The 27815-nt window shown below is 43.0% G+C and overlaps 4 protein-coding genes across 4 annotated transcripts in view; 3 read left to right on the forward strand and 1 right to left on the reverse strand.

The window, feature by feature from the left end:
* Window positions 1–5236, reverse strand: part of casq1a (calsequestrin 1a) — a 9048-nt gene extending 3812 nt beyond the window's left edge. Inside the window, exons 1-5 of the mRNA XM_015957402.3 lie at window positions 4767–5236; window positions 2419–2512; window positions 2179–2279; window positions 1071–1182; window positions 817–890 (exon numbers count right to left, since the gene is read on the reverse strand). Coding sequence (XP_015812888.3) covers window positions 817–890; window positions 1071–1182; window positions 2179–2279; window positions 2419–2512; window positions 4767–5003 — 618 coding nt within the window. The 5' untranslated portion in view covers window positions 5004–5236. The remainder of the gene's footprint in view (window positions 1–816; window positions 891–1070; window positions 1183–2178; window positions 2280–2418; window positions 2513–4766) is intronic.
* Window positions 5237–7318: 2082 nt separating this feature from the next.
* Window positions 7319–10729, forward strand: LOC139061847 (putative ATP-dependent DNA helicase Q1). Its single transcript, XM_070541741.1, has 3 exons — window positions 7319–7966; window positions 8220–8299; window positions 9416–10729. Exons 1-3 carry the CDS (start codon window positions 7491–7493, stop codon window positions 10576–10578), a joined length of 1719 nt encoding a protein of 572 aa, XP_070397842.1. The 5' UTR covers window positions 7319–7490; the 3' UTR covers window positions 10579–10729.
* A 2342-nt stretch (window positions 10730–13071) lies between these two features.
* On the forward strand, window positions 13072–18335 carry LOC107384259 (crystallin J1A-like). The gene is made up of 10 exons (XM_015957406.3): window positions 13072–13237; window positions 13592–13658; window positions 13754–13930; window positions 14099–14197; window positions 14293–14385; window positions 16295–16451; window positions 17049–17164; window positions 17322–17399; window positions 17477–17616; window positions 17697–18335. Exons 2-10 carry the CDS (start codon window positions 13592–13594, stop codon window positions 17793–17795), a joined length of 1026 nt encoding a protein of 341 aa, XP_015812892.3. The 5' UTR covers window positions 13072–13237; the 3' UTR covers window positions 17796–18335.
* Window positions 18336–18769: 434 nt separating this feature from the next.
* eif2b5 (eukaryotic translation initiation factor 2B, subunit 5 epsilon) lies at window positions 18770–27803 on the forward strand. Its single transcript, XM_015957405.3, has 16 exons — window positions 18770–19143; window positions 19361–19485; window positions 19568–19753; window positions 19825–20002; window positions 20085–20165; window positions 20242–20319; window positions 20402–20714; window positions 20820–20965; window positions 21060–21204; window positions 21278–21379; window positions 21457–21558; window positions 21688–21778; window positions 21855–21978; window positions 22051–22176; window positions 22257–22367; window positions 27541–27803. Exons 1-16 carry the CDS (start codon window positions 18982–18984, stop codon window positions 27601–27603), a joined length of 2133 nt encoding a protein of 710 aa, XP_015812891.3. The 5' UTR covers window positions 18770–18981; the 3' UTR covers window positions 27604–27803.
* Window positions 27804–27815: the final 12 nt, after the last annotated feature.

The raw sequence follows: 27815 nt of genomic DNA on the forward strand, positions 1-27815 counted from the left end.
GCAGTGATGATTGGGACATGAGTTTCCAAACTCATCAGAACCCATTGTTATGGGACATAATGACAGTTCTGGTAAACATATTCAAATAAGAGTTGAGATTTTATTGTTGTCCAACTCCTGTGGTTGGAGAACAAGCACAACAGCATCAACCAGCCGCCGCCGTGCTGATGCTATACATGCTATTGTGTTCTTGACATCATGCTGCTTAGAGGAAAACAATATTTTCTGTCAATCCTTAGAAAAAACAGGTCATACACCTCAATAAAACTGACATTCTGTAGAGTTACAGATGTTTATTGTGATTTCTCTGAGCATCACATTGTTTGACCTTGTTGTGAATGGTAAAATGGTAAATGGTCTGTATTTGTATAGGGCCTTCTTGGGGTTCTACACCCTCCAAGGTCAGTCATTCACCCATTCACACACACGCTGGTGCTGACGAGCTACAATAAAACCACAGCTGCCCTGCTGTGCCTCGACGGAAGTGAGACTGTCGAACACTGGCGCCACCGGCGCCCAAAGACACAGCAGCAGCATTTTCTGGCGGTAGAACCTTCTGATTGCTGGACAACTCACTCCACCTACAGAGCTACAGCTGCCCTGATGGGATAATCCCAGGAACACTCTGTGGCACCACCCACTTTCAGACATTACTAATGGGTTTGATTGTGTTCCACATGTAATAATTCCTTATTGTGGCAGAATGATTCTGACAGAATAGTTAACATTCAAACTGCTGACGTCAATATAACAGCTGCTCAAATCCTCCAAACCAACAAGCTGACAAAACCTTCCAAAAATCAAGAAATTGCTTACTTTGGGGTTGAATGTAGCAAAGAACTTGACGTGAGGATGGAACTCTTCAGCGGCATCAGCAAAGGCTTCAAAATCTGAAATTTCACAGACATTTGCTAAATCAGCTCCCGCAGAAAATGTCTGAGAAGGAAACTTGTTGCTGTCATCACTTTGTACATTCAGTGTAGAGTTATGTAAACGTTAAAGTTCAACTGAGCGGTGTGATGCCTATGTAAGATCTATAAAGCCGTTGCGTTCCACCACAGTATTCTTACGTTCTGACTTGTGACTCTTAAAGTAGCCCACCAGTTTGATGTCCTCTTCGATGTTCTCAAAGCCTTTCAGCTCTCTATTGTTGTCAATGATTTCCACAGGGTCCTCAAGAACCTGTAGAAGATCAAGAGTGACGAAAGAAAAAGAACCAGTTTGTCTTTGGTTAGAGTTAGACCGCAAATTCCCCACGCCAGAGCAGATCATGATGGTGTTGACTGCGAATAAAAACGTAATGGAAACATAATAGAAACATAATACTGCGATGGACTGGCAAACTGTCCAGGGTGTACCCCGCCTGCTTGCCTGAAGACTGCTGGAGATAAGCACCAGCCCCCCGTGACCCTGGATGGATGGATGGATGGATGGATGGATGGATGGATGGATGGATCAACCCATTCTCACACCCAAGGCATCAAAACATGACGCGTGTGACCAAGCCTCAATCTATGACGAATCGGGACGCCCCAGCACGTCAGGAGACGGCGATCAGGGACAAACAGATGACGCAGCGTCCCATAGCGTCGGTATTCGACGCCGTTGGTGAGACGGACATTAGAACTACTTGTGAACTACTTAACCTTCCCCTCACCCCAATCCTAGCCTTAAGGTCACAGTTTATGGACCTTAAGATTAAAGTTGGGGTGAGGGGAAGGTCAAATAGTCGAATAATGTCCTTGTAACCGGGCGCGTCAAACAGTGACGCCAGCGGAGCCACGTGTCCCTGATCATCATCTCCTGACGCGCTGGGGCGTCCCGATTCGTCATACGTTGAGGCTTGGTCACACGCGTCATATTTTGACGCCTTGGGTGTGAGAATGTGTTGCATTTTCTGTGTCGCTCATTTCTCAGTAGAGTTGTAAGAGGACTCAAGGAATTGAAACATCTTTCTCGAGAGTTTTTGGAACACGTTTCACTTTTAAATGCAGAAAATAAACTAACTCATAGCTTGGGGCTCAACCAACTGAGAAACATGCAATAATACAGGTTTCGGTAAACACGAGACCAATGCTTTAATTCCACACCATTCTGACGTGTTCTGACTGGATGTTGTTTATTGTTTCAATCTAAAATGTGTCAGGCAATTAACTGTGAGATTATATCCTCACGAACATCATAGATGAACTCCACGAGAGTGTGGGCCTCAAGTTCGCCGTCGTATTCTATGGTTTCATCATCAGTGATGATGAAGATGCTGTCGGACTCATCGAGGTCTGGTGCAAAAGAACACACTCGTTTAGTATTTAACATCACATTTTTCGGCCTCGTTTAAACATCCTGCAGGTGGGTTTAGGTTAATTAGAATGGTGATTTAATTTATTTTTTGCATGGATGTTTTTTTTTTATACTTACCCAGTTTCTTTGCAACAACCTTGTCTAGTTTTGCATCAATGAGACCTACTCCAATATCCTCGTCGTCAAACTCGCTCAGGACCTGGGCCACACGCTGTGGAACAAAACAGAGTTATGTAAAAAAACGACTTCGACTTATAAACAACTAAAAAAGACGTTTATTGAGTGTGTTGCAGTTTGGAGGTGACGTGGAAACAGATTCTGCAGCTTTTGATGAAACTGTGGCACTCAGGAGTTTCATTACCATAAAAGCCTGCTTTTCACTGAGCTGTTGATGCACTTTCTAAATCCGTATGAAACCTGAGCCTCGTGACTGACAGCCGATTCCACCAATCCGAGCGGCACACATGCAGTCGAACTGCTTTGAGGAAGTGGTTTAGGGTTGTCTTAGCGCGTTTCAAGTGTAACAAGCACACACACACACACTCAAACACACGCATGCGTGCTTGCTTGCAGACTGGTGTCAGAGATCTTGAGCAGCTGCTTTTGCTGGCAGAAATAGTCAGCCTGACCGGACCGTGCTGCAGTTTGTTTGCAGATGATTTTCTGCATTTCTTAAACTTGACCGGAGGTATAGATGGGCGGGAATCAGAAAAGCAGCTCCTCAACCTGAAAAGTGATTTATTTTATGTTTAAGAGATGTTCCTCACACGGATTTAAGTGTTATGTTATTGTATTATGTACTGATTTACAGTAGTTTACATAAACGTACAACATAAACCAACCAAACCTCCTCTACTGCAGGGGAAATTACTGCTCCGATTTTGCGTTTGGGCTTTATTCCTTGCAGGTTTCAACTGTAGAACGTACAAATTGCATTGCAGCTGCATGTTTTTATGGACTTAAATGAGTATTTACTAGGACATGATTGATAAATATAAACCACATGTGACTGGGAAGAATCTTTGCGTTGAAAATGATTCCTTTTGCTTCTGGCATGACATTTTATCAAGCAGCATACAATTCTACTGATTTGGATATTAAACCTAGCCACAAACATTCATGTGTGCTTTAATTTGCACTGATATGTTATTTGCTGTACTGCTCCTTCCAGTAAAGCCGTCAGATGTAAGGGAAGCTTGTCATTTGCTGTAATTGACCCACATGGAGAACTTTGACCTCTGAAATGTTTCACCTTTAACTGTTGCCTCCTTCTAATATTAAATCCTCATCAAATGTAAATCATAATACGTTCTTGAGGAGAAACACAAGCCTTCAGAGAACTCGACCCACCACAAAAGCAGCCCAGGATAAATATAGCGCCAGGAGCCACACGGGCCCAGGGACTATTTTGGTGAGGAGGTGGTGATGCTCAGCGTTCAGGGATCCGCTGACATGTACGGTACCGCAGGTGTCGATCACAGCACCGAGCTGAGCTGGCATTACTGGTACCACTGCCTTCCCGGTTGGCCTGCAGCCCCGGCTGGAACTTGTTGTCGCATACAGGGACACCAGAGCCTGTGGAGATGATGTGATCTGCAAAATGCTGCAGCTCACCTCACTCTCCGTCTGCTGTTTTGATTGTCAGTGATTTCATCTCAGTCATTCTCCACTTGCTTTGTTTTCACCAGTCCGCGTCCTCCGTTTGAACATTCATGCTGCTTTTTGCTTTTATGCCAGCCCTTTTCTCTCCAAAACGAAAGCCGAGCAACATCAAGCGGCTTTTATTCAGTAAGCACGCTCGGTTCTATTAAATGCATTCGCCACAACGATCACACACGTTAGTAATGTTTGCATCACAATTTTTTTGATGATTTCCTACTGTTTATGACTACAAAGCATTAAAACGTTTCTGAAAACTGTTCCTGGTAAACATCTAACAAGAATGTGTGACATCTGATATGCAGAAGCTTCTCCTGAGAGCTGAGAAGGAGCCTCGGTAAGCTTGCGTTTGACACCTGCAGAGCTGACGCTGATGATTTGTGTTGAGCGGTGATGTCATGTCTTTCTGTGGAGAATGTGGAGATTCTACTGAGAGTCCAGACTGACAGGGGTCCTGGGGTGGGATTAGGATGCAGGTGCATCGTGCAACAGATTAGGCTTCTGGTGAAGGAGGGTAGCGGCCTTTCTTCAGTGGTCGTCAGCATTTTAAAAGCCACAAATGTGTTAACCCCCATTTAGAACAAACTACAACCCTCTCCCAACAGTTAATTCTTCCATTTTGTCTTCATTCATGCATTCCATTCTTGCAAATCATCCATGCATTTATTTAATTTGATTTCTCACTTTGGGCCTGCAGGATTTTTTTAACAGTAAAATCAATGATTTCCGTGTTTCTGCAGGCATTCCCTAATCCACATCCAATCAGCATTCTCCTCTTTAAAGCCAAAGTGCTCAACTCCACCCACCTCAAGGGCCAACTCCTCAGTCTCAAACTGTCTCTGGGCGACGCGGCTGGATCCAGGGTGGTCATGGTAGTACACCACCATCACATCATATTTTTTCATCACAGACTTATAGTTCTTGGCGTTGAGGTCGTGGACACGGTCCTTTCCATCGTACTCGGGGAAGTCCAAGCTGTCCTTGCCCAGCGACAGCCCCCCAAATGACAGCAGGACTGCCACAAGCACCCACCTCCACTTCATGGCTCCTTTTTGAAGCGGTTGAAACGTACTTAAAGTTTTTGAATTAATAACAAAGTGGAGTCAAAAGGAAGCCCTTCCCAATCCGCGTCACCCAGAAGAGAGCAAGACCAACTCCTGGATCCACCTTATTACACACCCCACATGGGAAACTGGCAGTGGGACACAGCGTGCAACAGGGGCAGGGCTAAGTTTGACATAGGTGTGAGTGTGACCGCCCATGTGGGGTGTCACTGAGCATGGGAAAGATAAGGCAGGGCAGCAGCAGTTGCTGGGGGTGACAACTGTGTGTAGGTGTGTTTGAGTGTCTGTTACAGACCTGTACATGTGGGGTGGAGAGAGACGACGGGAGGAAAGTGGACCTTCTTTTCTCTCTCAAGCCATCCACAGAGCAAACAAAGATGGTGATGGAAGAAGAAGGTGCAAGAAGAATAATGTGGTTGACTCAAATGTGGCTGAACTCTTCTACCATATAAAGTGAGGATGGAGATCCCAGCTAAAAATAATGGATGTGGGACAGAGAAGCACATATCAGGAGGGGCTGCTGCTGGTGTCTAATTTGCTGCTGCTGGCATCCGGGGAGCGATAGAATGTGGAGTTGGGTCAGTTAGGGACATGGGGGAGAGGGAGGCGAGTGCGGGGTGGGGCACCTGCTCGGGCATAGGTGTCACTTAGCCCTGACTCGAGAAGAAAGTGAAACTTAGAGTTTAACCAAAGCAGAATTGTTGTGAATCACTTTGCTGCACATGCACCCATCCTGTGCAAGCCTTCTTCGGCACGTGATAGTGCTTTACAAATTTAGAGGAGAGATGTTCACTAAAAACATGTGCATGATATCATAAAACACACATGTGCATTTCTATTCGGTGTCAGTATGGTGGACACCCCAGCCGAGCCACAGCTCAGCTGTAAACATCTAATTTAACAGAATGAGTCAGCCTGAAGCCTCATGAGGAGACAGTGTTCATTTTTGGTTTCTGCTCTTGTTTCAATTGAAGGCCCTAATAAGTAAAATAATGACAGTAAATAGCGTGGCTGGATTAAAATGTCTGCCAATCACACAAAGATGAGCATAAAGGGGCTGCAGCACCCCAGAACTGATTCACATGTTCGGTCATTTTATACCCAATAGTTGTTCTTTTGTTATATTATTATTATTGTATGACAACTGAGCAAGAAATGAAGCTCAGATTGCATTTAAATTCAGATTTTGAACAATTAGTAATATGTGTATTTAACTGCTTGTTGCTCAAAGCTGCTGGATTAAAACCAACCCAGTTTGGATGATTTTGGTAACCAAGCGTGGGTTGGTTAATCGGTTTGATCATGCAGATTGGACAATGAGTCATGCTGGAAAGGGGGTTAAATTAACTGAGGTCAAAATTGGTCATTTTTATTTTAATCACATAAGATTAAAAACATTCATGCAAAAATTCTGCAGAAACTCCAAAAGGTACAAAAAGTCACTGATTCTACATGAAATATAAACCAATTTGGGTGAAATAAAATGATGAGAGAACTTGCTACATTTGACATAAATGTGAAACAAAAAGTTCAGAAAGAAAACAATCACATAGGATTTAATCAATTAGAACTATTTACTGGAACCTGATAAAAATTATGAAATTGTTAAATTTATTCTAACAAGAACTCCAATAAAATAACCATTATGATAAGTAACCAATGACTGGATACAACTACAGATCTTTTTTACTGTTTGCTCTTTGTCTAAATAGACTTTTACATGACTTAGTGTAAACACTTGCTCTTTTTATTCTGATTCCTTGAAAGAAATGGGAATTTCCGCCCTCTGCTGGCAGAAAATAGAACAACTTTCAGCATTCCAACATTTGGAGATAGAAAGATGGGTGCTTGCTGCCCTCCAGTGGCTCAAACTGGTATTAACGTTTTTAGCCAAGAAGAAGAATATTTAGCTTCATCGTGGGTGTTTGTAGCCTGCTTTTAGGGTACTGAACAGTGTTGGGCAAGCTACTTCAAAACTGTAATGCATTATGTATTACTTGTTACCCTCATTTTAAAGCAACTCATTACATTACAATATTACTGATTGTAAAATGTAAGGCATTTACACTACTTTTGCATTACTTTAAGTTACTTTCACCGAAACAACTTCAATATGAATCTGGTAATGTGACGCTCAGTGAGCTCATGACATAAATGTGGAAAGTGATGTGTTGTCTGAGCTAGGATTGCTGTTAAAAACAGTCAGATATCAGCCTAGTGAACTACCAAATTCTTGCTTTGCAGGGTGTCTAGGCTCGCTCCATTGTAGCCTCCGCGGCTCCCACCAGGACTCTGGCTAGCCAATCACGACTCTCTTTGGTGGTTGTTGGGCCAATCACAGCGCTATATATTGTGGCCCAATCATAGCGCTTTATATTGTGGGCTAATCACAGTGCTCTAATCAGCGGTGTAGCTGAAGACGTCAGAACTGCGACCGCGAACCGATGCCGCGCGAACACAAACAACATGGCAGCAGCTCTGGAACAACGTTCGTTTGAAGCGGCTTTGTCGGCAACATTGGACGATTTAGACTTGGGCTTTTCTTTAAAACACGAACAGATAGAGGCACTAAAGTCCTTCATTTTTAAAAAGGATGTATTTGCTGCGTTGCCGACGGGATACGGTAAAAGTTTAATTTACCAGCTAGCTCCGGTTGTTGCTAAACGAATGGGACTCAGTGAAAACCCACTTGTGGTTGTAGTCTCACCGTTGGTCGCCCTTATGGAGGACCAGGTGAAAGAGGCGAGTAAATTAGGACTCACTGCCATGCAACTTGGCGTACACACTTTGAAGGACATTCGAAAAGCCAACTGTCAGCTGATATTTGGTAGTCCAGAAGCCTGGCTCATGCAGAGTAAATGGAGAGAATTGTTATCTACAAAGGCCTTCAGAGATAACCTCTTGGGGATCGTTGTGGATGAGGTACATCTGATTTACAAATGGTGAGTAGCAACACACAACCTAGCCTGGCAAGCCATCCAAAATAATTTTGCTTCAGCAAATGACGGTCTATAATGTAGGCTACATCTAACCTACATTTCCAAGCAATTACATTATGTCTGAATGATGAAGTTTACAACCAGATGTTAAGTTATATTCACTATAAACTCAGATTTTTGAAATTAAACAAAACCTAATATTTAGAGTTGGATGTTGTTGGAATTTGACTTTACAATTTGCTGACTTTTTGCCCAGGGGAAAAGCTGATAAAGGACACAAGGCCTTCAGAGAGTGTTTTGCAAAGTTGGGTGAACTGAGGTCAATTGTGAGACGGGGTGAGTATGTCAACATTATACAATAAAATCCTATACTGCATCTATATTTTTGATTATGTGATGGTGGTATTTATGTCTCTGCATTTATCCCTTAACACACACACACACACACACAGCAGCCCCTCCTTACTCTGCACCACCATAATGTGTTACACTTAAGCCGGGCGTACACTGTGCGACTTTTTCACTCGCAGCACTCAGCTTCAGCTCAAACTGTACGACTTCCTCGCAGAGCAGATCTCACGAGTCATGTGCTCACACTGTACGACCTCAGTTCTTGCATGCGACCTGACTGCTCACACTGTACGTCTGGTAGCAACACGTCGGCCCTAAAAATGTGCTAAAAATAGCAGTTTTTACTCAACTCGTCAGACTTTTTTGTCTTGTTTTGCCTGTTGTACTTCGGGAGTGCTGCAGGAGGACACACAGGGATTTATGGGGGTTGGATGAGGAAAACGAAATAAAGAAAGTGAATCTGTGTTTTGTGATCATTTTAATTTGACATGAACATGACAAACACGCTTTCTTGACAATCTTTGTGAGTAAAAAAAAACGTGTAGAAACAAAAACGAACAGCGTGTGTTATTAGGGAAATAGCGAGCGGTGTTGATGCAGGATTGCGCATGCCCCGTGAGCGGTTCTGATACTTTTTTGGATCGTAGCTGCTCGCAGCACCGCTTCAACAGTGCGATACCCTCACGAGGGACGAGCGAAATATTAAACACACCAGAAGTCTGTGCGACCTCACGACTGCTGATCGGCGGCTGGTCACGTGGTGTTAATCGCCTCTCGTAACCCCCTGTACACTACACGACCGCTCGGAGCAAAACTCGCCCCGATCTCGTGGATTCTCGCACGACTGGAAAATCGGCTCAAAAAAGTGAAAAAGTCGCACAGTGTACGCCCGGCTTTATGTGTTAGAACTGTCATCCCACTTATGTGTGTGAGAAAATTGGCACTGTGCTCAAAATAAACTCAGATCTTAGCTGACAATATTTACATTAATTTCTAACACACAATCCTTAACTTATTAGTAAATGCGTACATGTTCAAAAAAAGTGTAGCAATGTATAAACACATTATTCAGATGTTAATGCATTTTACTTTTTCTTACAGGTACACCCATTTTGGTATTGACGGCTACAGCAGACCTGGATTCCCGAGCCATTATCCAAAAACAGCTACATTTTGAGGATGCCACTCAAGTCACTGTTAGCCCCAACCGAAAAAATATTCGGTTTGGGCTTATCACAGTGTCTTCCCATACTTTTGACTGCCTGGACTGGATTGTGAGAGAGCTGAAAGAGCATGACACCAACATGTTTCAAGTAATCATTTACTGTCGAACACTGACAGCTGTCGGAAGGGTGTTCTGTTACCTGAAAGCAGAACTTGGTGAGGACTGTTGGGCCGATAAAGATCCACAACGCAGGGCAGAAAATTTAAGAATCGGGATGTTTCATAGTCACACCCTTCCTCAAAACAAACGCAGAATACTGGATTCATTTGGTGGAGATGGCCCCTGCAGAGTTGTTGTGGCAACAAGTGCTCTGGGAATGGGACTAAACTTTCCTAAAATATCTCATGTTGTTATGTATGGTGTACCAGAGGATGTGGAGGCCATTCTGCTGGAAGCTGGTAAGGCCGGGAGAGATGGTTCTCTGTCACATGCCGTTATTTACAGACTCAATTTAAACACAAATGTGGATGAGGGACTTAGAACGCTTCTAAAAAACAGCAGCAAAAGTTGCTTTCGAAAGGCACTATTCTCACAATTTGAGAACGACACTGACAGTGTTGTGCCGGGACATTTGTGCTGCACATACTGCCACTCTGTATGTTCATGTACCTCAGCAGGTTGTGACATGGCTGTACCTAAATATGAGCAGGCACCACTGGAGGTTTCTGCACCAGGCCAAATCAGAGAGGTTACGGAGGATGAAAAAGATCTGATTCAGAGTCTGTTACACACTTACCAGCTCAGCTTGAATCCTGGAAGTCGTCTGTACACAAACAGCTCATATTGTACTGGTTTTAGCGATGAGCTAATCAACGCTGTTCTGGAGCACTGCGCAGAGATATTCGACTTGAACTTTATTATGAACAATCTCCCAGTGTTCAGCAAAAGGCACGCCCAAGAAATACTCAGGATATTATTTGAAGTATTTGAAGATTTTAAATTCACAGAATTAGATTTTCCTCCAGAAGACTTTGTGGTCCCAGACCCAAATTACACGGGTTACTTTGATGAGGACACCGAGGGGACTGGCCTCTCATGATGTAGCAGTTTAGGATCTGGCCTTTCTGCTTTGAGTACCGACTCTGAAAACAATTAAGTTGTAATTAATGTTTGTTAAATAGTTATGCCCTTTAACCAGACCGTCAGTGGCAAAACATGTCATAATGTGTAATAACTGACATTTATGCAGGTTGTTTAATTTTTTCTTGTTAGTGTAAATACTATTCCTGATTTACTGTTATAACCCCCTACAACATTCTTTTACTGTTTTAAACAACTACATCGTGAATGTTTGTCACTGTGTGTCTTCTCAGATGGCTACATGTAAATAAATCCCAAAGTAATTTATTTTCTTTGTGTTTCATTCAACATTGGTAACAAACAAAATGCTGACAAAAACATTTGCTTAAGTAAGTCACGGGACAGGTAATGAAATAGTAAAAAAATATATATATACATACACACACTATACACACGCACATACACTGACAAAGCATTTACATTGTGTCTACAGACCTTATAGTGTGCCCTTCATATTTTCAGATTTCTCCGCTCCTTAAGTTTTCCGTTCGTCCACTGCCGGAGATCTTTATGTTTGATCCGCAGAAGATTTTGATCAAAGCCTGGGAAGGCCTGAAACTGTCTAGCATGAATAACTTTAAACAACTGCTCATCCTTGGAAACCTCTACCAGTGTTAAAACATCAGTTTCTTGCTGTGCAGCACGATGGGTGCCAGTTGGACTTTTGACACCCAACTCGCCATCTACTTTGTCCATCATTCCTCTAAATACGCCACTGCACCGACTGACCCGACGTGCTGCTTCTTCAGACAAATGTGAACCCAGACCCTTCAAGAAAGACTTGAGGAAGTTATTCAGGTGTTCCAGATGAAGATCAAGGGGTACGTTGCAACCCTTCCCACCCCGGGTGCTCCAAAACCTGTTCCAGGTTACGCTGTGTGCCATCTGGGGTGTCAGAGATGCGTTTACCTGCAGCATCAGTAGAAAGGTACTGTAGGCATAATGGCTGTGACCGTATGCTTTGTAATACAGTAGGGCTACCCTGTACAACCTCATTAGTCTCTCCCCATCACCCTCTTTAACAGCATCCAACATGTCCATGAGAAAGAACCCAAAGCTGAGCCGCGCCAAGGTGTGTTCTTGTTTGTGATCACGGTTGTAAGGTGGTGTGTGTTCATGCAGTTCTGTCAAAGACATCTGTATGTGATGCTTTTTAAGCTCATGATTGTCTCGGGATTTGAGATAGGTGTAACTTTGTTGACAACCGTGAACTCTACAGGGATGTTTCTTATGAGTAGAGCTCAGGGGGGATTCACTGACACCAGCAACAGCCTGTGGCACATCCCCAAGCATGATGCACTTGTCCACCACCTCGGATGTTCTTTCATGTAACCAGGCTCTCCTTGTCAGGTGCAGCAAATTGTATTCCCTCTGGTACAAACGAATCAGGTATTTACAGATCGGTGATTTCCATCACCATTTGGAGATTGGAAGATGGGGACTTGCTGCCCTCCAGCGGCCGAAGTTGGTATTAAACTTTTGAACTTATAACCAATAAGAAGAGAATATTTAGCCTCCTCATAGGAGTTTCTAGCCTGCTTTTGAGGGTGCTGAAGTAATTTAGAATTAATTCCAACTTCCTTAAAGTTTGAGCTTCATTTATTTGTTTAAATATCAGTTTATTTTACTGTTAGTTGTTATTTTTAAGTAACCACTAGCAGAATAAAATCACAGATCTGTTTTACAGTTTGTTCTTTGTCTAAAATTACTTCTTAGTATAAAATACGTGCTCTAAATGTATTGTTTCATTTAAAAAGCGAGCAACTGGGTCCTCCACTTGCACAAAATAGAACAACACTCTGATTTCAGAAAAGGGAAGATGGGGAGTTGCTGCTCTCCAGTAGCTGGAACTGGTATTAAGCATTTTAGCTTTTGAATCCTAAAGAGTTCAAATGAAGAAAACAAAGTAGATGACCGAGAACCTTCAGCAGCTTATTTTTAGCTTTTGTTTAGCTATTTGGAACTTTTAGAAGAGATGATTATAGCCTGGGTTAAAGCACTCTGAATGTTAATCCCAGTCTCCATAAAGTCTGAGATACATGTATTTATTTAATGATTTGTTGGGAATTTATTTATTTTATTTTTTTTTTACTGTTAGTGTTTTAAAAAAAATAAAATAAACAACAGTCATCTGATTGGATGGAGTTTTGAACTCAGTCTGGTTCTTCTTGGTATTTCCTTCTGCTGATTAACTGGATTACTGGTAGTGTTTTTATTATTTATTTATTTATTATTATTTTTTTTATTTTTTTTATTTTTTACTTTTAGATGTTGTTGCAGTTTTATGCTGTTGGATTCTTGTTTAGATGTATTTGTTTATTTATGTTGCTATTATTGTGTTTATTTCTTTATTTGGTGTTTTAGAAATTGGCAGGGTTAAGTTTCCCACTCCATTCCAGTAGGTGGCGATAATGCGCGATGAAGTTACGAAAGTTAGTCTGTTAGCTCCAGTGGGCGGAGCTAACAGAAAAAGAAGAAAAGAAGAATATCATCTAGAGGCGCTTAACAGGCTAACTTTCGTAACAAAAACATTTCATGCTACGTGTTATAAATGCGTAAAGTCAACATTTTTCACCTTCAAATGATGGAAAACGTCTAGAAATTAAACAGAGACCAAGGTCAGTGTTTTTATATCCATCAGTTTACATTAGCTGTATGATGCTAACTGGGTTGCTAAAAGCTAACGGAGCTGAACGCTACTGCTAACAGTTTTCAAGTAGTATTTGTACCTGTGTAATAAAGATAAGGAGGCAGTGTGCAGATCAGACAGATTTGTATTTTTTTAAAGCTACATTGATCAGGTGAGGTGGTTTGATTGATCATGAGAGAGGCGCAATTGTGGGGGTCATGCATTAAAAGCCTAATGATTTGATTAAATGAACTCAACGTCCACGCATTAAATGTCTCCGCCACGTACAGAAAAATAATTTACTATCAGAACAACAATCAAGTAACTAATTATTTCTTAACAGATGACGTCAGCTGTGGCCAACAGAGGTGTAGGAGCCATTGTAGGATCAGCTGTTGCAGATGCTGCAGGTAACAATTGTAGCTGCTTATGATGCAGTTTCACTCGGAGCATCAGTTAACTAAACTTTTTTAACAAGAATGAAATTGTGATATGATTCCTCTAGCGCAGCCCCTACACTGGCTGTATGATCTCCAGAAGCTGGGGGGGATTTTGGCTCAGGATCCAAACCCTGAATTTCGCTCTGAGTCAGCCAATCCCTTCTACAGGAGGAAGACAGGCCAGCAGAGCTGCTATGGAGACCAGGCGTATATCCTCCTGGAGTCCCTCTCAGAGTGCAGAGGTGGGACATGGTTTTACGATTAAGACCCTGTTGAAGGCTTACAACTCAGCAGACTTTTGTTAGAGCTTAGATACGAGCTTTTAACACAAAGTTCTCTCTTGTCTGGAAAAATAACAGTTTATAGCTGAATTGGGGTTAAAACAACAAATTTTTGCTGTTTCTTAACAGGTCTAAATGTTGATGATCTGAAGCAGCGAACGCTGAAATTCTTTGGACCAGGATCAGAATATGACACGCCTGTCAACGATCCTTACCGAGACAGGGGCGGTATGAGAGCTCTCTAGTTGTTACAGATGAAAGTCTTTTAAGTGTAGGTTTTTGATCACACCTCACAGTGGTGTCTTTGTTCATTTATAAACCAGGGCCAAGACCACAGCTGCCCATTGAGGGACCGTGGAGGCAGGCCAGCTTGAAGAGTTTCCTAAAGAATGTTGATGCTGGAAAGGAGGAGACGGGTAAAGCTCCTTTACCGATTCGTTACTCAGATAATTACCGTATTTTCACGACCATAAGGCGCACCTAAAAGTCTTAAATTTTCTCCAAAATGTACGCCGCACCCTATGGTGCGGTGCGCCTATTGTGTTCTTGTGAGATGCGAACGTAGTAGAAGACATGGGGCGTGGCGTGAACGTGTGGACGTGAGCGAAGACAGACCTGTGGATCTGCCACATCGTCATCAACATCCTCGCTGTTTGCCTCAGACTCCGGCTGTGAGTCTCCGTCCACTTCCTCTGCTTCCAGTTCAAAAAACAGCCGTACTATCTGAACTGCCTGGTGGACATTTATCCTTCTCATCATCCTTTATATAAGCCTAATAAAAGCCTACTAAACTGCGGAGACAATATATCTGCCCGGATCGCTCCAAAATATGAAGTTTACCGTCAATATCTGTCTAATTGTTTGCTGTTACTCCGTTCGCGCCACTCCTTTCCCCGCAAAGCGGCTCCTTTTTGCGCACATTCTGAACTTCAACACAGCGCTTGAAGTGGCGCTGCGAGCAGCTGCGACCCAAAAAGTACCAGAACCGCTCTCGGCGCATGCGCAATCATGCATCAACACCGCTCGCCCGCTATTTCCCTAATAACACACGCTGTTCGTTTTTATTTCTACACGTTTTTTACTCACAATGATTGTCAAGAAAGCGTTTTTGTCGTGTTCATGTCAAATTAAACTGATCACAAAACACAGATTTACTTTCTTTATTTCGTTTTCCTCATCCAACCCCCATAAATCCCTGTGTGTCCTCCTGCAGCACTCCCGGTGTACGCCCGGCTTTACCCCCAAATTCCACTACCTCCGCTCTGCTCCGCACCCGCCTTCCGCAGCCGCTAACTTCCGAACTCAATTTTCTGGTACCCGCTCTACAACGGCTCCGCTCCGGTGCGGAGACCTGAGGTGCGCAAACAAGCATGCGCGGGATTTTCGAGATCTTGCAATACAGTCAGAGCAATAAACGTGGAAGTTAGATCCAAACACCCGTTGTGTGGGAGAAGCATCGGCATGAACTGTTTAATCTGCCCTTCATTTGTGTTGAGAGATCAGCAGTGTCTGGATCAACAAAGTGTGACTACTTTGATAGTGGAAACTGTATTTATGGCTTACTTTTGTGCATTTAAACTTCAGCCGCCATTGATAGTTGTTAAAAGTTGTTAAACCTGTGCCTATGAAACAAAAAACGTTTTGTTTATCGATTTATTGTGAAATAACGGAAGTTGTGCTTGCTCCCTTTCCTGTTGGGCGGTTGTGATTTCTGTCCGTTGACTGCAGAGGTGCTCCGGCGTCCGGCAAAAATAGGATCGATTCTATTTTTGCCGGACGCCGGAACAGAGGGCGGCGCACTGCGCCGCACAGCCGCAGTAGTGGAATAGCTCTGATTGACTACAACGGGACCGATTTTGCTCCGGCGTTCGTAGCGGAGCGGAGGTAGTGGAATTTGGGGGTTAGTAGGAGGGAGACCCGCGATTATCGCTTTGTCGCGCATGTCTCATTGAAAATGAATGGAGGAGAGGCGAAGTTGCCTCCCGTGTGTCGAGCCCATTAGAAGAGCTTGAGCCGTCAGCGCACGCATTGAGGAAGTGCACGTGTGCTCTAAACCAGGTCTGAACCAGGACTAGACCAGTAAATTGAAACATGCTTTTGGCTGTTTATAATTTTCACAATGTCTGGTTTGCACTGATATGTTCCGAGTCCCGAGCCCGCACAGATGTTTTACCGGTACGTTTTACCGTGCCCTCGCCCGCGCCCTATAACCCGGTGCGCCTTTTGTATGTGTTACATACCAAAAAGACACCGTAACTAAAGCGGCGCCCTATGGTCGTGAAAATACAGTAAACAACTCTGATGAACGTGTTGTCTTTGCTGCAGGATGTGAAACCGATTGTCAGATCGATGGAATAGCCAAGATGGCTCCTGTAGTGGTGTTTTATGCAGGCCAGCCTGACATGCTGGAAAAGGTGGAACAGGCAGTTCGAGTCACCCAAAACAACGATGAATGTGTGGCAGAAACTCTGGCGGCAGCAAGGTTAGTACAGCTGCTATAACTTCAGCCCATGTTAATATCTATGGTGTAGGTCATGAGATGCTCTTGAATCCTCAATCAGGATTTTTAAAAGATTTCCTTGAAAATCACCAAAAGGAAATTAGAATAGGAAAATAAAACAGATATAAAACACAGCTTCAGTGTGCCAGATTAGATTTCATGTAAAATAATAAAAAAAATATTTGCAGAAGAAAAAATCACAAAAATGTACAGAATAGATCAAATGCACAAGTGTTTTAGTGGTGGCTCAAAATCAATTGTCATTTAATTATAAAATATCATTTCATGTCTTGTTATTGAATATTGAATGAATTCATTGATTCATTATTCATTTGGAGATGTAAGTTTGCATGTACGGTCTCTAGATTGATTTGAATCACCATCACAGTTTAAAATAACTGGTAAGTTATGTAAAGCTCAATATAAGTTGATGACTTATTTAAAGATTTCCCACTTTTAGAGTTTAGATTGTGCCAGTGACCAGAATAAATCATCAAATCGCCGGTTAGGCAAGAATTAGACTCCAAACACAGATAGGGGTTAAACCAAAGTACCTGCACGTTTATCATTTTCTCCCAGGTTTCTGGAGCATTTCATCATAAACGGTCCAGATCCAAAAGTTCTGGACGTGGTGCTGAATCAGCTCCGCGACCCCAACAGGAAACATCCTCAGGATCTGGACAAAGCAGTCATCGGTGAGACCTGCTGCAAGCTTTACCCTGATTCTGCTACAGTGTTTCATACATGTGCGATTAGATGAACTTTCATGATGTGAAGCTAAAACAAATGACTTGGAGGCGACCCGCTCACGTTTCTCTTTTAATGAGCCGAGTCTTTTCTGCCTGATTTCAGGACACATTTATCAGGTAAAGGAGAGTTTATCAAAGACTCCACAGGAGATGATTCCCTCTGTGTTTCCAAACACCTGAGGTACAGTTAACTTAAATGTTGTCATTAAAATGTAAGCAGTCAGATGAATGAGCTAAATGCGTCTGTTGTGGATTTAGGTTTACCAGGTGCTTTTCAAGCAGCGCTACACGGCGTCCTGACAGCCTCCCAGTTTGAGTCGGCCATCAGAGACACCATGAGCTGTGGGGGGTGCACCTGCAGCAGAGCATCCTTCATTGGAGCGTGTCTTGGAGCTCAGGTCTCACTGTTAATGTAACATCTCTAATGTCCTGAAACTATTCATGGGCTGTTTAATTAAATTTGCTTTTTTGATTCTAGGTTGGGATTGAGGGAATCCCGACGTCGTGGATGAGCAAAACCCTCAGATGCAAATCAGTCCTGGAGCATGCTGAGAAGATTACCAAACACCACCTGTAATCTGGAATATCATGAAGAACTGTTGAGCTTCTGCAGAGCTGCTTATGAGGGTTTCTGTCTAAACATGAGTGACAAAAGCCTGATGTTTTAGTCTCTGCTTGAGTTAAGCTAGTTACTTCGGATGTTCTTTGATTTGTTTAAAATGAGTCTGAAAATGTTTTGATTGAGAGCTTTATGACTGATATGTACTCATCACGCTGAAGATAAAACTGATTATGTTTAAGCATTTTCACTTTTGCTTCCTCTAAAATACAACAGGAATCACATCCATCAAATACGGAAAATGTACTCATCGCTTGCAACGAGGGAGAAAATATAATTTGAAGAATTCTATGTAAAAAATGTTTGGTTAAAATTTTTTTCTTCACAATTCATTGCTGTGCTTGGATCTTAAATTACAACGCTGCCATTAAAGAAACTTCAGATGTGCATTAGAACTAAACACTGTAGTTTTTGACTGGAGTTGGAGATTCTTCTCACTTCTTCCAATCACTGTTAATGTTAATGTGCAAATAAAGCTGAAGCTAATATTTAAATCCAGATTTCAAGTTTCTGCATTTAATTATGTGCATGCATTTGTATGACCACACCTGAGTAAAAGGGGAACTTGTAACATATTTGACATTAGGTGTACGTTTTTGTTTTATTCCCCAGAGGATCATTCATTCTGAATTAGAAACATGGATGGTGTGGTGCTGTGTTGTCTGGGATCATCAGAAACATCTGTTGTTGTTTGTGTTTAGCTTGAGCTACATGTGGGCTAGCTTTGTTAGAGGGTGGGTAACTTCTTAAAAGAAACGTCTGCCAAGTAGAACATGCGTCGTGATTTCATAAAATCTGTTTCAGAAGAAAAGTTAGTAACATAAATTCTGTTTTGTCTGGCTCTCATAAAGAGCCAACTTGATGTAGTGTGTTGATTTAGTATGTTTTTGTGGAGTGTGTATTTATTATTTGGACCAGGAAGACATGATGTCAAGTCTGGTTTCTTAGGCCTAATTTTTTTCTTAGTGTTCCTTGAAGACGACAAAAGGGTTTTAAATCATAAGAAAAATCGTCATTAGCGCAACTTTGATTTTTAGGTAAATACGAATAAAGTAATAAAGAATACATGTTTGCGCAAAAAATTGTCCCGTCACGACCACCGTAGTCCATTCTGACGACACACTTGTGCACCTCGGAGTCAAACATGGCTGGGAAAGGAGGAAAACAACAGAGTCGTTCAGGCTCCGGCATTTCGGGTAGGAAAGGTGCCGGGGAGCAGGAGGAGGAGGAGCAGCCGCTGCAGGCCGTCCTAGTCGCTGACAGCTTTAACCGAAAGTTTTTCCCGGTGACTAAGGACCAGCCACGGGTAAGCAGCGAGCTAAGCTAACATGCTAATGTTAGCTAAGTGATGTTCTGCTGTAAACAGACAGAGTTGCTATAAACTGATAGAAACTCGTTAATAAGCAATAAAAAATAGATACGTTTTAACTTTTTTTTTTTTAAATTGAAAACGTGTTAGAATTATTCCTAATCTCCCAGACAGACATAATGATACATTTTATTTACTGTCACTGTGATGTCAGGCTTTGCTCCCGCTGGGCAATGCTGCCATGATCGATTACACTCTGGAGTTCCTCACGTCCACCGGAGTGCAGGAAACATTTGTCTTCTGCTGCTGGATGGCCAGTAAAATCAAGGCGCATTTGTTGTGAGTGTTTGAGTGTGTGGGTGATTCAGTGCTTCCTGATTAATTTAAACTAAAGAGGTGGATCTGATGTTTCACCTGACAGGAACTCAAAGTGGTGTCGACCCAGTTCTCCAAACACGGTCCACATCATCACCTCAGAACTGTACCGCTCCCTCGGAGACGTGCTCAGGGATGTCGATGCAAAGTCTCTTGTGCGATCTGACTTTGTGTTGGTTTATGGAGATGTCATATCAAACATTGATGTCAGTCAGGCTCTGCAGGAGCACAGGTACAAGAGTCTCTTCTTTACTCATCAGTCTGTGGAGTTTATGCACTTAAACTGGGTTTCGCACACCTCAGGCACCGGCGAAAGATGGAGAAGATTATCTCCGTGATGACCATGATCTTTAAGGATTCATCTCCAGGTCACAGGTCACGCTGTGAGGAAGATGATGTTGTTGTAGCTGTGGACAGTAAGAGTCAGCAGATTTTACACTACCAGAAGACACAAGGGCTGAAGAAGCTGCAGTTTCCCATGGTAAGCTGCTGTTTCACTGGTAGATGATCAAACTTTTAGATTTGGTAGATCTCTAATAGATGCTTCTGTTGATGTTTTGCAGAACATTTTTCACAGCAGTAGTGATGAGTTTGAAATCAGACATGACCTTCTGGACTGCCACATCAGTATCTGCTCTCCACAGGTGAGGTTTAATACATATAAAATCCTGAATTGTATTATTGGCAACTTTAATAAAAATTTCTGCACATTTTTTCCAGGTCGCCGAGCTCTTCACAGATAACTTTGATTACCAAACTAGGGATGATTTTGTCAGAGGGCTATTGGTCAATGAAGAGGTGCCTCAGAGCTGTTTTTCCACATCACGCTGTGTTCTCCTTGTACCTTTTAGATGAGTTCTAATATATTTTCTCTGTTTAGATACTTGGTAATCAGATCCACATACACGCCACTCACGATGGCTACGGTGTTCGCGTGTCCAACTTACTCATGTACGATTCTGTGTCGTCTGACTTTGTGCGGCGATGGTTCTACCCCATCACGCCCGAGTCCAACTTCACGGATCAGGAGGGCCGCAGCTGCACGTACTCTCGCCACAATGTGTACCGCGGGTCCGGAGTCAGCCTGGGCCACGGCAGCCAGATGAAGGAGAACGTTCTCATTGGCTGCGACACTAGCATTGGCGCCAACTGCTGTCTCTCGAACAGCGTCATTGGGGACAACTGCACCATAGGTCAGCATAGTCTGGATTACACGAATAGAAACTGTCAGATAACGGGTGATTGTGCATCAGGTTACAGAAAAGTCCCTGATATCTTTTAATAATTTCTTTCAACAGGCGACAATGTAGTCCTGGACCACGCCTACATCTGGAATAATGTTCACATTGCCAGTAACGTTGAGATCAGGCAGTCTGTGGTCTGTGACAAGGCTGAGGTCAAAGAGGGCGTGACCCTAAACAAACAATGTGTCTTGGCTTATAATGTAAGCTACAAACACACCATCTGGGTACAAAAAGGCACCAAATGGTGGCGTCTCTAGGTTTTTGTGTGGTAATTAGACTTTGAACTGGTTTTAGGTGGTGATAGGACCAAACGTGTGTCTGTCTGAAGGAACCGTTGTGTCCATGCATCATCCCGAGGAGGAGCAGGAGGAAGATGCTGACGAGTTCCTCAGTGATGATGCTGAAGTTGGACACAGTAAAGACAAAAGCAAGCAGAAAGGTTTGAAATGACTCTGATTTGAATAACTAAAGTGAAATGTAGGAATACATCTGTACTTTCTTCTGTCTCCCAGTTTTCAACCCAGCTGAGGTTGGAGCAGAAGGGAGAGGTTACATCTGGAAGGCCAGCAGCCTGGATGACACGGAGGACGAGGAGCTGTCTCAGTGTCTCTGGGGTAGGAGACACATCCCATCATATAGACGCGTGAATCCCGACTCAGTTTAATTAATAATGTTTACTGGATACGACCAGGTTTGGTGTTGAACCCGGATCCGGAGAGCGACAGTGAGGACGGTGAGCCGGATGGCCCGGATGATCCGGTGAGCCTGTCTCCTGAGATGGACGACGTCAAAGGTGAGAAGCCATCTGGATGTTGACGTGTGTGACTGCCCACGGCTGGTTAAATTTCATATTTTCACATGTTTCAGTGAGCTCATAGAGGCCATTTAAAACTCAAAGCGCCTGAATGTTGCTGTTGTGCAGTCTTCCAGATGGAGGTGATCGGGACCTTGCAGAGAGGCTTGGAGGAGAACATCAGCTGTGACAATCTTGTGCTTGAAATAAATTCTCTGAAGTAGGTCAAGTTTCTGAACTCTGTTTTATGCTTTTTTTGCGTTTTTTGTTTGTTTGAACTCCTTGTTTTTGTCCAGGTATGCCTACAACATCACTCTGAAGGAGGTGATGCAGATTTTAACCCGGGTGGTGCTGGAGTACCCGTTCCAGCAGCAGGATGCACATCTGAGCGCCTCACAATATGTTTCTCTGCTCCTGCCGGTGACTTAATGAAGCAAACATGCTTACTTTTTTTTTGTTCAGACATAAGTAACTTTCTTTTTCTGCTCTTAGTTATTGAAGAAGTGGGCTCCAGTCTTTAAGAACTATGTGAAGAGAGCACAGGACCACCTGGACTGCCTGGGTGCCTTTGAGGAACATTTCCTGGAGCAGGAGGGCCACTGGGCTGCGATGGTGAAGGTCTGGATCAGTCAGGGAAGTTTCTCGTGACCGTGTGGATGTTTCCATGTGTTCATTTACTTTTTCTGTTTACACTCCAGGTTTTAATGAACATGTACCAGCTGGAGATCCTGGAGGAGGAGATGATTCTGCGGTGGTTCTCTCAGGGAGCCACAACAGATCAAAGCAGGCAGCTCCGCAAGAACCAGGGGGTAGGTTCTGTCTGAGAGAACGCACGGTTCTGTTGGAGGATTCAAAACGGGACAGTCAGCTGATGAGGACGCGACTTGTCTTGTGGCAGAAAAGAATAGAATAAACATTATTAACCCTTTATAGGGCGCTCATTGAAGTAGTTAACAATTAAGAATTTCAAATCCAGGGTGTTATTGTTAGGGTTGGGCATCGAGCGTCGATTGGAGCCGGGACTAACCGTCAGTTTTCCCTGGAATCATTCAGAGTTTTTTATTTCAATTCCTAGGTTTGATTCCCAGGTTGCCGGCCAGAAGAAGAATCTGTGGGGGAAACCGGAGTACCCGGAGGAAACCCACGCATGCATGGGGAGAACACGCAACTCCATGCAGAAAGGCCGCAGCCGAGTTTCGAACCTGCGACCTTTGTGCTGCGAGGCAACAGTGCTAACCACTGCGTCACCATGCAGCCACTGCACTGTGCAGTAGCCTGCAGAGACCCTGGGAGCAGCGTCGACCCCCCCAACTCCCTCACACTTTAAAATGTAAACAAACGCGTCTGCTGAACTTTTAACGTCAGAAAGTAAAGTTTAATTCCTGCAGCAAAAAATACGGTGCAGAGGAAGCTCGGTAGAATGCTTCAACACGGTGGATTCCCCACGAGTTTTAATGAACAAACTCCGTGAGGTGAGTTTGTCTCACTGCAGAAATAAAAACACACAGCATCAGCAGTCAAACGCAGCCACTCACCAACACTCGTCTGTGTGAGCGTGACCGTCGGAAGGCTGAGCAACAACCTGTAAAATAGTTAAAGTCATGATAGAGCAGCTTTCTCTGTGGTGGACCACACTGGGTTCTGGTCATTAGGAGCTGATAGGGATAATAAATATAATAATAATAATAATATTCACATAAAAATCTCACAACTTGCAAAGTTGTGAGAAATTTCTCTTTTTTTTAACTAGTCTGTTGAACGTTTTAATGTTTTAAGTCTTAGTTTCTTACTGACAGCAGCTACATTTACGTTTCAGTTTCCCTTTAACCGAATCGCTGCTGCAGCATGTAGGCGTCATCCTAGACATGATCATCGTGAGAGTTTTAGGTGAAAACAGCAAGACTTTCCTGGTCATGTTGAAGACATTCACGCCTGGAACACACTGGACGTGGAAGCACGACGACGCGCAGCGAAGCGCCGTCGAACGACGAGCGCTTCTAATCGGCGACCTTGTTAACCCACGCCCTCTGTCACATCAGCCTGCCACGAAGGCTCGCGCCGCGCAGCGATCGTTTCGGCCGTCGATCGTTGGAGCTCAAATTTTTTCGTGAGCCGCGTCAATTCTGGCAGGAAGTCAAACCGAAACAGAAGAGGCAGGCCGGCAAATTTAACAAAAAGAAAAAAAGTCAAAATTAAACATTGATAAATGTGATCATTTTTGTGTATCTAAACAGACTAGAGGGATGAAAATGAACAAACACGCACACACACACACTCCTGAACAAACACGCACACACACACACTCCTGTGGAGAAACACAGCGTTTCCATCATTTTAAATGCAATTTTTACAGCAAAAGATGGATTTAATAAATGCGAATACAAACAAATACACAGCAGCAGGTTCAGCGCAGTTTTCGATATCAACAAGCGGGGCAAACTGGTTACACACACACGCACACACGTCAGGACATCAGCAGGACATAAGTGTGGAGTCATTTATGAAATGCCATGCAATTTCTGCAATAAAATATACATCGGAGAAACCGGACGCCAACTCGACACAAGAACAGTAGAACATGGAAAGGAGTGAAAAAGTAACAAGTTGAAGACACACAAGAGCAGCAAGACAAGAAGCAGAAAGCTCAATACAGAAGTCAGCCGCAACAGATCACTGCACAAGAGAAAACCATGTAATGGACTGGAACAACACAAGGATCATAAACACCGAACAACAGAAATACAAAAGATGGATGAAGGAAGCTATAGAGATATGGAGACGTGGGCACGGAACCATGAACAGAGACGAGGGGGTCTACACACTAGATCAGTGGACAACATCATACCCACCAGAACAGTGAGATGCTTCGCTAATAACAAACCTTGGCTCACCAGTAAACTGAAGAATCTAAATGAGAAAAAAAGAGTCTTCAAGGAGGGAGACAGGGAATTATTGAGGAGTATACAGAAACAACTGAAGATCAAGATCAGAGACAGCAAGGAGGCATCCAGGAAGAAGCTGGAGAACAAACTACAGAGGAACAATATCAGAGATGTCTGGTCAGGGATGAAGAAGATCACAGGCTTCAAGCAGAGGAAGGATTGCACAGATGGCAGCCTGGACACAGCCAATGATCTGAACAAGTTCTTCAATAGGTTCAGTTCAGGAACAAACCCAGCATCCTCCTCGCCTGTCCCCAGTCAATCAGACATCCCATCCTCCTCTGATCCAACATTTTCCTGTCACACGCCAGCTCTTTTGTCCTCTAACGCAGTCATGGACTCTTCTGGTTCTATAAATCTGTATTCAACCAAGTCAGGAGATGCTGCTGCCCCATTTACCTCCCCCTCCCACCTATCTGTCTCTAGAAGTCAGGTGAAGAGACAGCTGGAGAGACTGAACAGGAACAAGGCTGCAGGTCCAGATGGGGTCAGCCCCAGGGTACTGAAGGCCTGTGCAGAGCAGCTCTGTGGGATTCTGCAGCACCTCTTCAACCTCAGCCTGGCCCAGGAGAAGGTTCCAGTCCTGTGGAAGACATCCTGCCTTGTTCCAGTTCCAAAGAAAACTCGCCCATCAGTCAATGACGACTACGGACCGGTTGCCCTGACATCCCACATCATGAAGGTCCTGGAGAGACTCCTGTTGGTCCACCTGAATAAGCAAACTAGGACATATCAGGACCCGCTGCAGTTTGCTTATCTCCATTGTAGCGTGGTTAACTACATACTAGAATCAACGCTGTTTGCTATCAGCTTTGTTAGATTCTGAGAAAAGCTCAAACAAGTTAACAATGAAGCTTCTATCATATATAAATATCTAGGATATTATATATTCGATAGAAGTTCATATGCCAACGAGCTTGGTCTATTTTTAATCCAAAGATTAATGTTTAATTTTAAGATAGTTACATTTATTAGCAAAAGTTTATTTATTGAATCAGAAGTTAGGAATCTTTGCTTTTTCAATAACCAAAAATATATATACCATTCTGTGTTTCATTTCAAAGAAGAGTCAAGTTTTTAAAGTTAAGAATTTATTGCTAACACTTTTAAAAAAATGACAATTTTTAACAGACAATTTGATATTAAAACTTGTTCTAAAAAGCAAACCTGTGACTGAATGGAAGCTGAAATGAAAATGCGAGTTTTTGGATGCGTGAATGAAACTCAGAAGGTTTCTTTCAGCGAGAGAAGCGTTTCTGGGTGAAAAGTTGTTTTTGCAGCTAACTGATGTTACTTAGATAAACAGCATACAGACGCCATCTGTCAAAAATGTCTACCTCACCCAGATCAGGAGACCCTCTTCTGGATCCGAGATGTCAGGTGGAGATGATGTCCTCCGGGCACGAGGCTGGTAGAAGGACCTTAGTGCAACCAAATCGGTCCTGAGATGTCTCCGTGGGTCACTCGAGTGGTGGAACTATTTGCGTCTCAAAATCAATAACTCTGAAGGAGTTTTGCGTTAGCAGGTTACAGATGCGTTTATTGGAAGCAAGTCTATCGGCGTGACAGAATGCTTAGTAGAGATTTAGGCGGCCGTCCCTCTTCTCCTGGTATGGTTCAAGAACTGAACTTTTTGCTGCGGGATTTGGTTTTAACAAAACCCTCAGAACACGCCCTCTCAGCATCAGAAAGCTTGATGTTATGAGTAAAGAACATGTGAGATGGTTTAAACTTCCCCCTGGATATCCTCTGCATGAAGTGGTTAACGTGCAAGATGACCTGGTTTCCTGAACACACATTACGGATCATCAACAATAATTATTATTATACCCAAAGCATAATAAGTCATTTCAGTAATTAAAATAAAAAAGAAGTATAGTATATTTAAAAAAAAACAGATTACTGTAGAATATTTTTAAAAGTTAAAGAACAATAGATGGCATTTCTGATCCAATATAGATATTTAGAATATTATATATTTGAGGATCTGCCTCAATTTAATCTTCCTCCTCTTGGCTTACACAGTAACTGTCCTCCAATTTCCATAGAAATCTTAGTTAAAAACAGAACAATATATTTAATATTATAATTGTTATGATTACTGTTACCATGTTTATGAAAATTATGTAAAAAAAACCCAACAGATTTTACCTAAAATATACATAATTTCTTTTGGTTGTTCAAATCTGGCAGTTTATATTGTCATGCTATGATTGGTCTAATTATGAAGTGTCTAAATGTAGACGTTGGCCCTATAAAGGGTTAATCCCACAATGGAGAAATTCACTCGGTAGAGCAGCACTTACACTTCGAGAAAGGAAGACGGAAAAATAAGATTACAGGTAAACACACCAAGGCAGTAAGCCTGTAACCTTCAACTACTAAAAAAGAAAAACTTGGGTTCCAGAACTATGCAGAATAAGGGACACAGACATACTAATCCGGTACTGCGCAAATATTGAACACATACCGAGTGTTGCATTGGTGTAATTGTGTACCAGGATCACGCCAGTACAGCTTAAACTGAGGAGTTAAGACCTACGGTAGCATTCCGTTTTACATCTGGGATGTCTCAGTCTGCCTCTGAAGGAGCTGTCCATGGTCTCCACAGTGGAATGCAGTGGGTGGGAGGGGCTTTCCAAAATGGAGGTCAGGTTCACCGTCATCCTCCTTTCAAACACGTCCTCAACAGAATCCAGCGGGCAGCCCAGAGCCGAGCTAGCTTTCTTAATTAGCTTGTTCAGTCTCTTACTGTCTCGGTCAGAGCTGCCCCCCCCCCCAACAGACCACAGCAGAATTAACAACAGAGTGATTAAAGGATTTTAGCAGATGGGAATGAACTCCAAAGGACCTCAGCCTCCTCAGGAGGTGGCTTTGGCCCTTCTTATACAGAGCATCTGTGTTGTTGGACCAGTTCTGATTATGAAGGCTAACACCTTGATACTAAACAGTATCCAGCACCTCAATCCCAGTAACAATATTTATGTTTGTCTGCAAGATGCTGAATTTTAAGACTTGTTTTGTGTTTTTCTCCCAACAGCTCCAGAAGTTCATCCAGTGGTTGGAAGAAGCAGAGGAGTCATCTGAAGAGGATGGACAATAACGAGAAGTGTTTCTTCGTGATGGACAGTTAAAGCTATACATCTTTTATAATAAACTCCTGTGTGGCTTAAAGGGATCAGCGTTGTTTTACAGCTGCAGGTTTCTCACATCAGGATCTGTTTTACAGATGAAGCAAACATTCATCTGCACCTCATTTCTCTGGCCTCTGAATGTGTTCTAAAATAAACCCGTTGGACTGAATCGGCATGTTGC

This window comes from Nothobranchius furzeri, chromosome 11 (genome assembly GCF_043380555.1).
Source record: "Nothobranchius furzeri strain GRZ-AD chromosome 11, NfurGRZ-RIMD1, whole genome shotgun sequence".
Lineage (NCBI taxonomy): Eukaryota > Metazoa > Chordata > Actinopteri > Cyprinodontiformes > Nothobranchiidae > Nothobranchius > Nothobranchius furzeri.

Excerpts from the sequence above, each read along its gene's own strand:
- eif2b5 (XM_015957405.3), top strand. The coding sequence starts at position 18,982 with ATGGCTGGGAAAGGAGGAAAACAACAGAGTCGTTCAGGCTCCGGCATT. Across the intron at positions 19,144-19,360 it reads TGACTAAGGACCAGCCACGG|GCTTTGCTCCCGCTGGGCAA; the intron begins GTAAGCAGCGAG and ends CTGTGATGTCAG. Across the intron at positions 21,380-21,456 it reads GCTGTCTCAGTGTCTCTGGG|GTTTGGTGTTGAACCCGGAT; the intron begins GTAGGAGACACA and ends GGATACGACCAG.
- LOC139061847 (XM_070541741.1), top strand. The coding sequence starts at position 7,491 with ATGGCAGCAGCTCTGGAACAACGTTCGTTTGAAGCGGCTTTGTCGGCA. Across the intron at positions 7,967-8,219 it reads GTACATCTGATTTACAAATG|GGGAAAAGCTGATAAAGGAC; the intron begins GTGAGTAGCAAC and ends CTTTTTGCCCAG. Across the intron at positions 8,300-9,415 it reads GAGGTCAATTGTGAGACGGG|GTACACCCATTTTGGTATTG; the intron begins GTGAGTATGTCA and ends TTTTTCTTACAG.